At 37.3% G+C, this 13,235-nt stretch overlaps 2 protein-coding genes across 2 annotated transcripts; both read left to right on the top strand.

Annotated features, from left to right (window-relative positions):
- The first annotated feature begins 2,165 nt into the window (after positions 1–2,165).
- tmem220 (transmembrane protein 220) lies at positions 2,166–4,568 on the top strand. The gene is made up of 6 exons (XM_044331497.1): positions 2,166–2,358; positions 2,459–2,488; positions 2,573–2,633; positions 2,923–3,046; positions 3,963–4,022; positions 4,121–4,568. The coding sequence occupies exons 1-6, from the start codon at positions 2,251–2,253 to the stop codon at positions 4,251–4,253; spliced, it is 516 nt and encodes a 171-aa protein (XP_044187432.1). The 5' UTR covers positions 2,166–2,250; the 3' UTR covers positions 4,254–4,568.
- A 1,150-nt stretch (positions 4,569–5,718) lies between these two features.
- Positions 5,719–11,744, top strand: LOC122967700 (protein SCO1 homolog, mitochondrial). Its single transcript, XM_044332477.1, has 7 exons — positions 5,719–6,106; positions 8,389–8,508; positions 9,430–9,520; positions 9,958–10,155; positions 10,239–10,331; positions 10,965–11,080; positions 11,232–11,744. Exons 1-7 carry the CDS (start codon positions 5,936–5,938, stop codon positions 11,364–11,366), a joined length of 924 nt encoding a protein of 307 aa, XP_044188412.1. The 5' UTR covers positions 5,719–5,935; the 3' UTR covers positions 11,367–11,744.
- The last annotated feature ends 1,491 nt before the right edge of the window (positions 11,745–13,235 follow it).

Here is a 13,235-nt window from a genome sequence, read left to right as displayed (position 1 = left end):
CAAACCAACGTTAAAGCCACATGCCGCCACCTGCTGTATCATAGTGTGTAATATGATGACTTTAAACAACAAAAACAAACAAACAAAAACTTTAAAAATAAGTTATATTCTGGATATCAAACCTGTTTCGTTTAAGTATTTAAAATTAGTGATGTTACGCGTTTTTTCTTCTTCGTTGGTTTTACTGGCGGACTACAAACAAACGTTAAAGCTGCATGCCGCCACCTGCTGTATCAGAGTGTGTAACAACTTGACTTTAAACAACAAAAACAAACCAAAAATTTAAGTTTTTTTGAGGAAGTTATGTTCTGGATATTAAACCTGTTTCATTTAGATATTTAAATAAAGCGATGTTACATGTTTTTGTTTTAAAATAAAATAAAAAGATTCCAGTTTAATTTCTCAGTACTCACATACATTGAAGTAAAATTCAGTTTTGCACCTGCAAAATAGAACGATTTAAACAAACCTAACAACTAAAAATATATGATTACTAAAAAAATATATTTAAGACAGTTTCAGCAACATTAAGTAAAGCAATTATATAACTACTCAAGTACAAGAATGTATAAAAGCTGTTTAAAATAGCAGCAAAGGTAAACAAGTGCAATGAGTTTGCAGCATTTTACTTTGCTGGTTGAAAGGCATTTTACTGCTGTGAAAGGAAGGCAGTCGGCCCAGACTACATCTACAGCCAATTAATCATCATTTTCAGTCTCTTTTTCCCCTCCGATTCCAGCTTCTCAAATGTGAATATTTTCTGGTTTCGTTAGTCTTCTATAATAGTAAACTGAATATATTTGGGTTGTGGACCGCTGGTCATTTTTCACCATTTTCTGACATTTTATAGACCAAATAACTAATCAATTAATCAAGAAAATAATTGACAGATTAATTGATAATGTAAATAATCATTAGTTGCCAGGTGGTTTTTGCCCAGAGCCCCAGAAACCAGCCTCTACTATCCTGCCCCAGGTGTGCCATGTGTTACTTTATTTGTGATCATTTGATTAAATATAAATTAGTTTAGGAATACGTCAAATGCAAGCATGATATAAATACATATAAATATAAATGAAATGTGGACAAGCTGTTGTTCTAAGCCCTTGGAAATGTGGGGCTAGAGTTCAATTTGTTTTTAAATCAAATAACTATACAGTCTTTCAAATAGATATACATGGCTGTGTTTGCACCATGCACAGTTAAAATAATAAACAAACAGCACTAAAATATTTTCCCATGCTGGTAAATATAAATAATATAAACTGCATCAACAATCCATGCGAACATATTGCTGTGATTTGTATAATTTGCACTGAAAGATAATTTGCAAATATTATAAAAATGTATAATTTTGATGCAAGTTGTTTTAATTGTTTATACTTTGTTGTGTTTATTGTCTTTATCAAGTTTACTGTCCTGCTTTACTCTATTCTATTATATACTGCATTTTATATTTATACAGTATATAAGTCAAATGTTTATAGATAGATAGATAGATAGATAGATAGATAGATAGATAGATAGATAGATAGATAGATAGATAGATAGGCAGATAGGCAGATAGATGGATAGATGGATAGATGTGCTATATGAATAAATATAAATATAAAATATACGTTATTATTATTATTTTACCATATTAATCATCACGTAATTTTAAATAACAAGCCATGAGTAACATATTGTAAATTTGCAGTAAATAACGATATTATTTGCAAAGAGATTCCGGAAGTCTTGTCTCTTTTCAGTTTGCTAGCTTGACGTCACTGCGGTTTTGGGGGGAATGTGTGCTCGTTTTGGTGAACAGGACAGCCCGGGAAGATAACGTCCAAGATTTAATCCAATGCAATTGATTAAAACAAACCTGTGTATGTTTTATATGACACATTAGAAGATAAATCAATTAAATAACATATAAACAACTCTACTGTAATCATATGACTAAATAATTGGATGTAGTGGTGACAGTTATACAGCCCAAAATTACAAAATATCCGTAATTTATGATGGTTTTGGGGCCAAAATCTAAACAGAAAGAACATTTTAGCCTACAGCATCTGTAATCTGATACATTAAATATTTAAAGAATTGTGGTTTATATCCAAACACCGTGGAGATGGCTTTGTGAATATCAAACAAACCCTCAGCGGATTTATTAGAGTCGGAGGAGTGGATCAGTGCGTCTGCTTTGTGACGTCCTTACGTCCCGCACGCCCGGGCGGGGAAGTGAAAGGTTAGAAAACAACGATGGGAGAAGTTTGTAAAGAGAAAAACACTAAAACATGGCTTACTGTCATTTGGCAAGTCTGCAACGTTTTCATGTCTTTATTTTTTGCTCTTTCAACATACGTGCAGGTAAGGGTTTTAATTTTAAATCTTTCTTTTTTTCCTTTTTTATTTGCGTTTTAATTCCTGATCAGTAACCAAACACTGAACTGTGTCTTGACCTCTTTAGATCAATGATCCAGACGCAGGAATATGGATGGTAAGATTTCTAACATGCCTCATATGTTTGTCTCTTTCATGATTTTAGATATGATTTGTTATTTACACCACGTCTCTCTTACAGGTTGGTTATGGTATTCCTGCAGTCCTGTGTGCTTTTATTGGCCTGAAACCCCACGTGACAGGTAAAGAGATGAGTTTGGATCTGTAGTGGAAGTTTGTTTTTGTGTTAATTTAGTATACATTATGTTTTTTAGATTAAAAAACTTATAACAGTGAATATAAACCCAGTAACTTCCAGGATTTCCTTCCCTATGACTTGGACAATCTGTGTTTTCCTGTTTACCCCACTATACAAGCTGTTGAACTCTGCTTGAAATACACTGTAAAGTGTTGGTGACATCAAGTGGCTGTATAGTGATGGTACAACTCGGAGAAACTCATCCTCGGAGCAAGACTTGTCTTTCTTTGCAGAGACTTTGCCCTGGAGGCGTGTCGCTGATCTCCACATGATGATTTCCAGTGCTGTTACTGCCATGTTGGGATGGAGACTTTATAAAGAACGGATCACAGAGATCTTCCAACAGGAGGAGGGCAGGTAGACCACATCTTACTTCAACTGAGTTGTAGTGATCTAAAAAGAACTTTTCACAGGTCTTCAACAGTTGTTACAATTTTTTTTAATTACTTTCAACATGCAAGACTTGTATCTGTGTTGGTTGCACAGTGATTGTGTTTGTATCCAAAGCCTGATATATCTTATTCCTCTGTGTTGTAGACCTCCGTTGTTGTCCAAAAACTATTAAAAACACATCAATGAGTCACACCGCTGCACTGTGTGACATGTTCCTTCATCATGAAGAGTTTGGGTATAGTAGTTTGTTTAGAAATGGCTCCAAAGACTCATAACAGCGACTTTGTACTGAAGTTCTTTGAGAAATTAACCATATAATAAGTCAAGAGGTTGTGATATGTAGGCCGACAAGCTTGTAAAGCTCTGTAAACTGCTGTACACAGAACTACTCTCCGGAGACTGAAAACATGATCACTGTTTTTAGTCTTTGGAGCCGTTTCTAAACAAACTAACTTGACCAAACTCTTCATAATAAAGGAACATGTCACCCAGTGCAGCGCTGTGACTCATTGATGTGTTTTTGGTAGTCTTTTGGGCAACAACAGAGGTAAGTAAGTAGATCAGTCCATTGTTGGTTTCACTCCAAGCATGAGATTTGTTAACAATAAGAAAAATATAGAAAATCTCCAGCATTATCCTTTAATTGAGGTGGCAGTGCACTTAATATACAGAGTGACCTGCAGACTCTCATATGGTTTTATGGCTCTGATCCCTTTCATACTGTGTTGTTGTCAACATGCCAAATTTTAATCTAATGTTGCACTCACTATAAGTTGTTTGGGATAATCTAAATATGAACAAAATGAGCACTTACATATGTAAGCAGCAATGATTCAGGTAAAAATCCTAATGTGCTTTTGTTATTTTTGTCTTCTGTTAGAGAATTTTCTGGTCTCATGTTGACGCTTGTTTGGCTTCTCCTGTGTCGCCACTCTGGAAGGTAAAATTAACACGTAGCAGGAGATGAATGACGCACCTTTTGTTTTTTTCCAGTATGTGTTTTTATTTCCTGAATTGTATTCCACTTTTCTGTGTCAGGGCTCCAGTCGGGACGCTCAGAGTGTCAACAGCTGCCGCCATCACTGTCTTCCCCTTCGTGGCCTGGCTTTACTACTATATCAACAAGGAGCTGAGATCAAACTGGCCTTCACATTGTAAAACTGCCATCTAGACTTCAACTTCTTCCCTCTTTTGTGAGTCAGTAAAGTAAAAGAAAACAATAGTGAAGGAGCATTATGAGAATGGCTGATTGTTGTGTTCTTTGACTGAAAATCCTGGACCAAGAATGCTGCTTAAATAAACTTTTTATAGTATTATTAAAGAAAAGGGCTGTGAAATGGTATAATTTTTGGAAGTATATTTCATCGAATGTGGACCAACAAATTGTTGTGTATCAGTATTATTACTTCTCTCTCTTCAATGTACAATTAAATATGTAATTTTTGACTGATAAAGTTATTGATTTTATATTAAAATCTACAATGACTTCTGGTGTTCCTCCTTGAAATTAAGTGCATTCTGTAAATATTATGAAACACTTTGATAAAATACTCAAATGCTGTATTAAAGTATTTCCATTTGATGCTACTTTATACTTCCACTCCACTACATTTCAGAGAGAAATATTGTACTTTCTACTCCACTACATTTATTTGACAGCTTTAGTTACTTTTCAGATGAAGATTTGACACAATGGATAATATAACAAGCTTTTAAAATACAACACATCGTTAAAGATGAAACCAGTGTGTAATCTGAAATAATTCCAGGTGATAAGTCTGAGATCTCACATCATGTAAGGTCCTGAGCAAAGTTGTGGATATGAAAAACGGAAAACAATTCAAGCTGGTTGTGAGTAACAAAAGACCACAAGAGGACCCCCATGTTCAAAAAATAAAATCAAAAACTGCTTGATTTCAGGTCCTTTGCAAACTTTTGATTTGATTCCTCACAATAATACAGAGTGAAAAAGAAGAAGTAGGCGAGAAGAACAATGAACCAATAATAAGTAATGCAGAATAACAACAGTTTACACATTCGGTGCCAACACAGCTAGTAATATCTCAGGCAAAGGGATCAAACCACTACTTTAATACTTTAAGTACATTTAGCTGCTTAAACCTATGTACTTTTATTTATGTAGGACTTTTCATGGAGGACTTGTACTTGTAATGGAGTATTTTACGTAGCTGTATTTCTATTTTTACTCAAAAATAATCTGAGTACTTCTTCCACCACTGCTTCCTTTTGTTTGTTATGTCTAAACCAAAGTCTTAAACCAAAAGATATTCAGTTTATTATGACATAAGACCAAAGAAAAACAGCAAATCCTCACAATTGAGAAACTGGAACCTGATAATTTTTTTTTGGCATTTTTACTTTTAGAAAAAACTGACTAAATGATGAATCAGTAAATCAAAACAGTCACATAGGAGGAATGATTACAGCAAGAAGAACTTATTTCAATGTTCATTTGGGCACCTGACTGTTGTTTTAAAACAGACTTGACAGACTTGTAAAGGATTACTTCTTCCACCACTGAATGAAAGTGAATCACAAAAGCTGTACATGGTTATTTTTCTCGCTTCCAGGGGGCGGCAGAGAGCACAAGGACTGAAATGATCGTAGAAGAAGAAGTAAGAAACGTCACTTCCTGTGCTAAATGACAGCTACCTGAACACTGACCCGAGAACAGCATTTAAACGATATGAACGCGCTACTTTAAGCCGTTATGAACGTGTAAAACTGACTCCAGACCAGTAATTTATATTTTTATTCCCCGTTTCACTTGTCACGTTTTGTAAACTTGTAACCGCTTCCTTACATCAGCGGCGGTGCTGTCAAGGTCCAAACATGTCCCTGAGTGTTTTTCATCACAGCCTGGGCTGCAGGTTGTTTCACAGTAACGTTAAAGTCTTACAGAAATGTTCTCGTCTCCAAACCGTCAGATTCACACACAGTGTTTTACGGAGGGAGACCGGACCGTTTAACACACTGTCACCGCGGAGAGTCAACGGCTGCCTGGTAGGTCAAAGCTAGCCGCCGGTACCAGCGGTACGTTTTTATCACCAAACTCCATGTAGAAAAACGGCAATTTAACATACCTTCTGCTGGCAGATGTGTTGCCACGCTTCCTAGCTAACCTAAAACACGACTTTAACCTTCTAGTATCATTTGTCAACCCACCGTGTAAAACTAATTTCAGCTGAACTTAACCGTGAACTTGAATCGTTTAAAACTGTTGATATTTTCTGCTCACACAGGTGTGTTTTATGGTAGGAGACTGTCAAAATTTTATACGAAACATCGCTTACAGTTAACAAACAATTGAAATAGGAGCCATAATAGCTATAGAATTAGAAAAGTGCTCAATAATTCAGTAGAGATTAGTTACTTCATCAGGCTTCTGGTCAAACGACACCACGTTAAATTAGCAACTATTTGAATGGAGTTTGGTGCATAAATGAACGTGATGTAAGGCTGTAAAGGACTAGTTCACAGTTTTTCAAGTGTGTCTTAAAACAGCAGTCAGGTGTCTATATGAGCAGTGAAAGAGGTTTTCCTCGCTGTAATCATTCCTCCTGTTCATATCGGCTATTAAAAGATCCTTCAAATGTGCTTTCAGTTTAAGTGATGGAGGCCAAAATCCACAGTGTGTCCACACTGTCGTTTAAAAGTTGATGTGAAGCTTATATGAGGCTTCAGCAGTCTGAGTTAGTCACATCAAGTGGATATCTGACACATTTACAGTCTTTTTAGCATCAAATTCCCTCTTTGTGTTTCCTCGGACAGTGTTTCCCTGTTGAGCTGCGGTGGAAGTATAGTAACAAAAAGAGGGACTTTGGCACTAAAAAGACTGTAACATTGAAAGATATCTGCTTGATTTGACTCATTTGGACGCTGAAGCTTCATATTAGCTTCAGATAAACTTTTAAATACATTTTTGCACAGAAGGAGGACTGTGGATTTTGTCCTCCATCACTTACAGTTGTTTGCAAAAGTTTGGGCACCCCTCAACAAATAACATGTTTTGGTGATTTTTTTAATTGAAAATACGTAAACACAGCCTCTCTGGGATATAGAAGAAAACACACAATATTTCCTAAGAGCACCATAAGAGTTCTGAAGTCTCAGATTCTCTTTACAAAGTCTCAGACCTTCATCAGCTCGTCAGGCCTGAGGCATGTTAACAGTTATCATCAGGAAATGTCAGCCAGTGCCAGTTTCTTCAAACCTTGTGCGAACACTCAGCAACCATGAGTTCCTCTAAGCAGCTGTGAAAATAAAACTTATTGATGCCCACAACACAGGGGAAGGATAGAAGAAGAAAGTAAAGTGTTGTCATGTTGCAGTTTCCACAGTGAGAAATGTAATTAAGAGATGGCGGTTTAGGGCGACTGTGGAGGTCAGGATGAGATCTGGAAGACCAAACAAAACTCTCGGGGAGAACTTCGCGTATCCTGATCAGAAGGGCAAATCAAAACCCCCATTTGACTGCAAAAAACCTGCAGGAAGATTTAGCAGTGTCCTCCTCATAAAATCCAACATCAGAAGTTTGCAACAGAACATCGACAGAAGCCTGATGCGTTCTGGAAACAAGTGCTGCGAACTGATGACGTTAAAAATAAAACTCTTTGGCCACAATCAGCAAAGGTGTGTTCGGAGAAGAAAAGGAAAAGCATTTAATGAAAAGAAGACCTTGCCAACTGTTAAGCATGGGGGTGGATCTATCCTGCTTTGGGCTTGTGTTGCAGCCAGAGGCGCAGTAAACATGGCACAGGTTGGAGGGAAGAATGGATTCCAGTAAGTACCAGCAAATTCTGGCAGCAAACATCACACCGTCTGTAAAAAAAAAAAAAAAAAAAAAAAAAAAAAAAGCAGAAGCTGAAAAGAGGATGGCTCCTACAAGAGGGTAATAATCCTAAACATACCTGGAAATCCACCACGGACTACCTCAAGAGATGCAAGCTGAAGGTTTTGTCCCCTGAATTTAACGAAGGCCTAACTGAAAATCAGTGGGTGGATCTTAAAGGAGCTCTGCATGCAGAATGGGAGAAAATCCCAAATACAATAATAGAAAGATGTTTATCTGGCTAGAAAAAATGTTTACAAGCTGTGAAATCTGCCAGAGAGAGTCCTGACTATGCAGGGTGCCCAAACTTTATATACAACTGTAAATTGTAAGTGCGTTATAAAGGGATCTTCTAATGGTCATTGTGAACAGGAGGAATGACTGACTCGAAAAATTGTGAACGCGCCCTTTTATTTCAACCTCGTCACTGTTTCCTGTGTTTACTGATCAACAGGTGAATGTGAGTCAGTGGTTCACCTGCAGATCATCACAATGGTTGAATCAACGCTGCTCACGAGCGTTTTCCTCAGTACCTCCACCGCCCTCATCAGGAGGAAAGCCCAAGAAGTCTGGGGTAAGTGACAAAAGTTTATGTTTCCCCAGTTTGAAATATGGACATGTCCTTTCAAAATAAACTTTCTCTGTATTTAAAACCTTTACAGGTGTAGACGTCTGCAGCGAACAGTAACCGCATTTGTGATCATCTACTAGTCAGATTTTTGTGATCGTACATTATAAGCTGTTTAGAGTCTAATGCACATATTTTTTAGCACAAAAACGCCATGAAGGGGTTGTTTTATATCAGTTGCAACTTTTAATCTGAAGCTCCAAAACCGGTCTGCGATAAATACGACATCAATCGACCTGGTAGAGCTGGTCGGCCGTTATTTGTAGGGTCGTAGGTTCGATCCCCAGCTCCTCCCGTCCAGATGTCGAGTTGTTCTCGAGCAAAACACTGAAAACACCCCAAATCGCTGATGCCTGCGTGTGCATGTTAAAGCGATTTATAATTAGACGACTTAGACTTATAAAATGACACCTTTTAATTGGAAAGGTGAGACGAGACAAACAGGTTTGGCAGAGTATGAAGAGCATCTCCAACGACACACCAGTCAGTTAAATGAAATGTATTTAGCAGAGAAATGTCTGCTTTATATCATAGCTGGTGCTGTATATCAAGGCCTCTGAAACAACATGTAAAATATCAAATATATGAACTGAACAGTCGGCTTCCTTTCTGACCACCTTCAGAATAATAAAGTATATTCTACATCATTAAATAAGCCTGTTATGAAATCTCTTTTAACAACATCACAGTCGATTAAAGAGGAGAATCTGTCAACTCTTTCATATCTGAACATCCGCTTGAAGAAAGAAAATATAGATTGATCAGTAGATTTAAGCCTGAATAAACCCAGCGAGCAGTTGTCTTGAACAAGTAAAGATCTTTGTATGTTTTACATGATTTGTTTTTTTTCTCTTTGTCTCTTTAAAGCCTGTGACGTGGAAATCTTTAGCGATAACATTCGCTATCGGAGGCTCTCTGCTCGGAGCGATGAAATACTTCAAGAAAGAAAAGGAAGAACGTAAGTAGTTTAAACCGGTCGGTACACAGAACACGTGGAGATCAGGTTGATAATATGTTATACAAGTTAAAGCTGTTGTTTTATATCTGAACAAAATGTTCTGTTGAATCAAGGAATAAAGATGTGAACTAGTAGGATATATCTGACAAATCTATATGCTAGCCCGACATTATATGACAGCAATTCAAATCTTGCATCATATGCAGCTTTCTTTTATTGATTTTTAAATGTTCCCATGACTCTGTAGCATTTGATTTTGTTAATGTGGTTAAAATCATCACTGAAACTCATGCCAAAGGATTTTCTGATAGCCAGATAATCTATATGAAAAAAAAAAGCAGCAACCAGTTGAATCTTTGTATTGGTCAGCCAGTTCAACCAGTCAGGTACAGCCTTACTAACTAATAATGACCCACCTCACCTCACTCACCTTGCAGTGATTGAAAAAGAGAGGACCAAATCGATGGGCAGACCGGCGCTGGGCGGTCCGTTCTCGCTCATCGATCACAACAACAAGCCCGCCAAGAGCGAGGACTTCCTGGGCCAGTGGGTCCTGATCTACTTCGGCTTTACTCACTGTCCCGACATCTGCCCGGACGAAATAGAGAAAATGATCGAAGTGGTGGATGAAATAGGTAAGAAAAGCAGTTTTCATCAGGCGTAACGAGACATAACGTTAATTTAATGTATTTAATGTTCCCATTTGGCTTTTCTTCAGACAAAATAGCGTCTCTTCCAAACCTGACGCCCATCCTCATCACCATCGACCCTGACAGGGACACACCAGAGGCCATGGCTGCGTACGTGAAAGGTACAAAACCACATGATCTGACTTAAGTACCTCTGTTTTATGTATATGGACAAAGTTGTAGTTCAACAAGTTATCCTCATATTTCAAAGGAAATCTCGTCGAAATCTGTTCCTGAGAAAAATACCCGTCTGTATGTTTGCATATTTAATCTGTTGATTATTTTCTCCATTAATTGATTAGGCGTTAGTGTCAGAAGCCCATGGTACAACCTCAGACCAGCAGTATATAAACCCAAAGATGTTCAGTTTATATCATAGAGGACTAAAGAAACCAGAAAATGTATTTGTATTAAAAAAAAAAAGCTTTAACTTGAGAATTTCAGTATTTTTTTTCATCAAAATTGACTCAAAAATCATAACTGATCATCAAAAACAGTCGGCAATTCATTTCCTGTCAATCTGTGCAGAAGAATTAAACATTTCCAGGAAGTATTGATCTCAAATCTGTGGAAATTTTTTCAACCATGTTCAGCATACAGAACTGTAAAAAAACCAAAATGAATAGAAACAGAAATATATGTTTGATAATCCTCAATACAATATAGTACAGCACACGTTTGTGCTCGTTCATCCTGTTTTATAAACTATTTCTGAACATTGAAATGATTGTTTATCTTGTCTAATTTAATTTTAGAGTTTTCTCCGAAGCTGATTGGTCTGACGGGGACAACAGCTCAGGTTGAGCAGGTTTCCAGATCCTACAGAGTCTATTACAGTCAGGGACCAAAGGATGAAGACAACGACTACATCGTGAGTTACAGCCTGCTTTAGTTTTACTCATATTACATATAATAATAATAATAATAATAATAATAATAATAATAATAATAATAATAATGCTGTGATCGTAAATAAAGGATTCTGCCCGTCTGTCTGACTTCAACCTGTTGTTGTCTTTTAGGTCGATCACACAATCATCATGTACCTTGTTGGACCTGACGGAGAGTTTGTGGAATATTTTGGACAGAACAAAAGAAGTGTGGAGATCACCAACTCAATAGCAGCACATATGAGAAAGTACAAGAAGGAAAAGTGAGCAGCGGCCTTTCCCGTGCTCACCGTCGTGCACTGACTGACTCGTTAACTTAAATCACTATTGCCTGTATTTATTTTGGATACTGTATGTTAATACGTCTGCAGTAACATTCCTTTTTTAAGGGTTGATGTGCAGATGAAAGCAGGTCTGCCGACTGGATGCTGTCATGCTGTTCTCCATTATTATCCATGAAAAACTGCTTTCATATAATTATGAATAACTTGGAAAAGATCAGATCTGATTTCTGATGTAAACAAGTTGTGATTTTGTGATAAAACAAAATAAAATCAGCTGGTTTTTTTGTTTGTGCTTGGCAGGAAACACTTGATTTGGGTTTTTCTACAAATAAAGAAAGGCAGTTAGCAATGAAACGAAGAAGAATAACTACAAAGTGCATTTTGTGATTGCAGGCAGGTGAATTTCCTGCTTAAAGGGAAACTGTGTGGATTTCATTCATCAGAGTCTGTTTGCAGCTCTCTGGAAGTACAACTGGATACATATATGATGAAAAAAATATAGTCTTTTCTGTCTCCAGAGGGAGCTGTGTGAAATCTGATGTCACTGAAGTCAGCGTCGGCTGAAGACTACAAGTTTGAAAATGAAAATAAATCTGGGGGTGTGAGGTTAGCAGACCTCTGTAGCTGCTGCTCCTCTGCTGGAAGCTAACAGCTCCAGGCTACATTAGCCGCTACTAGCATAACGCACCACAAATCTCCAACTAAACTGTCAGTGGTGGAGTTGCATTGTGGGTAATGTAGGTGCCAGATTTTGACAAGAATGTGTTTAAAAAAAAATAAAAAAGATGTCTCTGAGTCTGCTGTATTGATTTTGAACAGTTTTTTTGCATTTCAAGACCAACATTGTTATGCTAAATCGGTGGAGACACAGTGCTCCAAAGCACATCAGAGAGCAGAGTTGCGCACAGTTTAAACATTAGACCTGTTGTTTAGGAGACAGGTGTTGTAACTATTGAGCCACAGATATTTGGTTATATAGATACTTTTCTTAAACCCAGTGGGATATCGTCCTATTAACCAAACCCCACACTGTGTACGCTGGATAGTCTTGTGAAAACAGTTGTGACATGGAAGATTAAATCCAGTGTCCTCGTTCTGTGAGATTGAGTCAGAAGAACCTAAACACGATATTTTAATGTGCACAGTGGCGTAAAGTGATTTTCAGTGGCAGTTTATGAGAGTTTCTCATTGGTCTCCCCATCAATGAAGGGTCAAACCTCCAAAACACAGACTTTTATGCATTAGATTTTTACATTTGGAGAGAAAGGAGGCTGGTGGGAACATTTTGATGTATAATATTCACATGAAGAGTGAGAACAGTATCTTAATTTTCTTGTTTTAAAAGCAACATACTGCACATTTACATACGTCTGTTTTGATTGTGAGTTTCTTACACACAGTAGGGTTAGAGCCTGTTTAAATTGTATGACAAAAAGTTTTCTTTTTGCAGTGATATGTGCATTAAAACTCATAAAACTTAGCTTGTCAGTGCTGTCAGGAAGCCCACGAAGACTGAGATCATCTATAATGATATTCGCTTTCAGACAGAGGTGAACAACAGGTTGTTAATGTCATTAAAAGCTTCAGTGTTCGCTGGAGGAGGCTGATGACTTCAGTAACTGTTGGATAAATGTCTGTCATACATATTAATACCCAACAGACAGATGAAGAAGAGCAAAGTTTACACACAGAGAAACGTTACACTGATTCTAACCCGAACTCGCCACGAGCCGGTATTGATTTATTAATATCTTTTCTGCCTGCACACCTGTTATGTTCCTCCTTTAGAAAATCGGATTAGAAAAGCAAACACAGCAGTTGTCCGGCTCTCCGCAGCCAGACACCACACTCA

This window comes from Thunnus albacares, chromosome 17 (genome assembly GCF_914725855.1).
Source record: "Thunnus albacares chromosome 17, fThuAlb1.1, whole genome shotgun sequence".
In the NCBI taxonomy this organism is placed as follows: Eukaryota; Metazoa; Chordata; class Actinopteri; order Scombriformes; family Scombridae; genus Thunnus; species Thunnus albacares.
The sequence above is the reverse complement of the archived record's forward strand: the minus strand, read 5'-3'. Positions and strand labels throughout refer to the sequence as shown.

Bases quoted from the DNA above. Each gene is read 5' to 3' on its own strand.
- tmem220 (XM_044331497.1), top strand. From the start codon at position 2,251: ATGGGAGAAGTTTGTAAAGAGAAAAACACTAAAACATGGCTTACTGTC. The intron at 2,359-2,458 runs GTAAGGGTTTTA...TGACCTCTTTAG, and splicing joins CTCTTTCAACATACGTGCAG to ATCAATGATCCAGACGCAGG. The intron at 3,047-3,962 runs GTAGACCACATC...GTCTTCTGTTAG, and splicing joins TTCCAACAGGAGGAGGGCAG to AGAATTTTCTGGTCTCATGT.
- LOC122967700 (XM_044332477.1), top strand. From the start codon at position 5,936: ATGTCCCTGAGTGTTTTTCATCACAGCCTGGGCTGCAGGTTGTTTCAC. The intron at 6,107-8,388 runs GTAGGTCAAAGC...ACTGATCAACAG, and splicing joins GGAGAGTCAACGGCTGCCTG to GTGAATGTGAGTCAGTGGTT. The intron at 11,081-11,231 runs GTGAGTTACAGC...GTTGTCTTTTAG, and splicing joins ATGAAGACAACGACTACATC to GTCGATCACACAATCATCAT.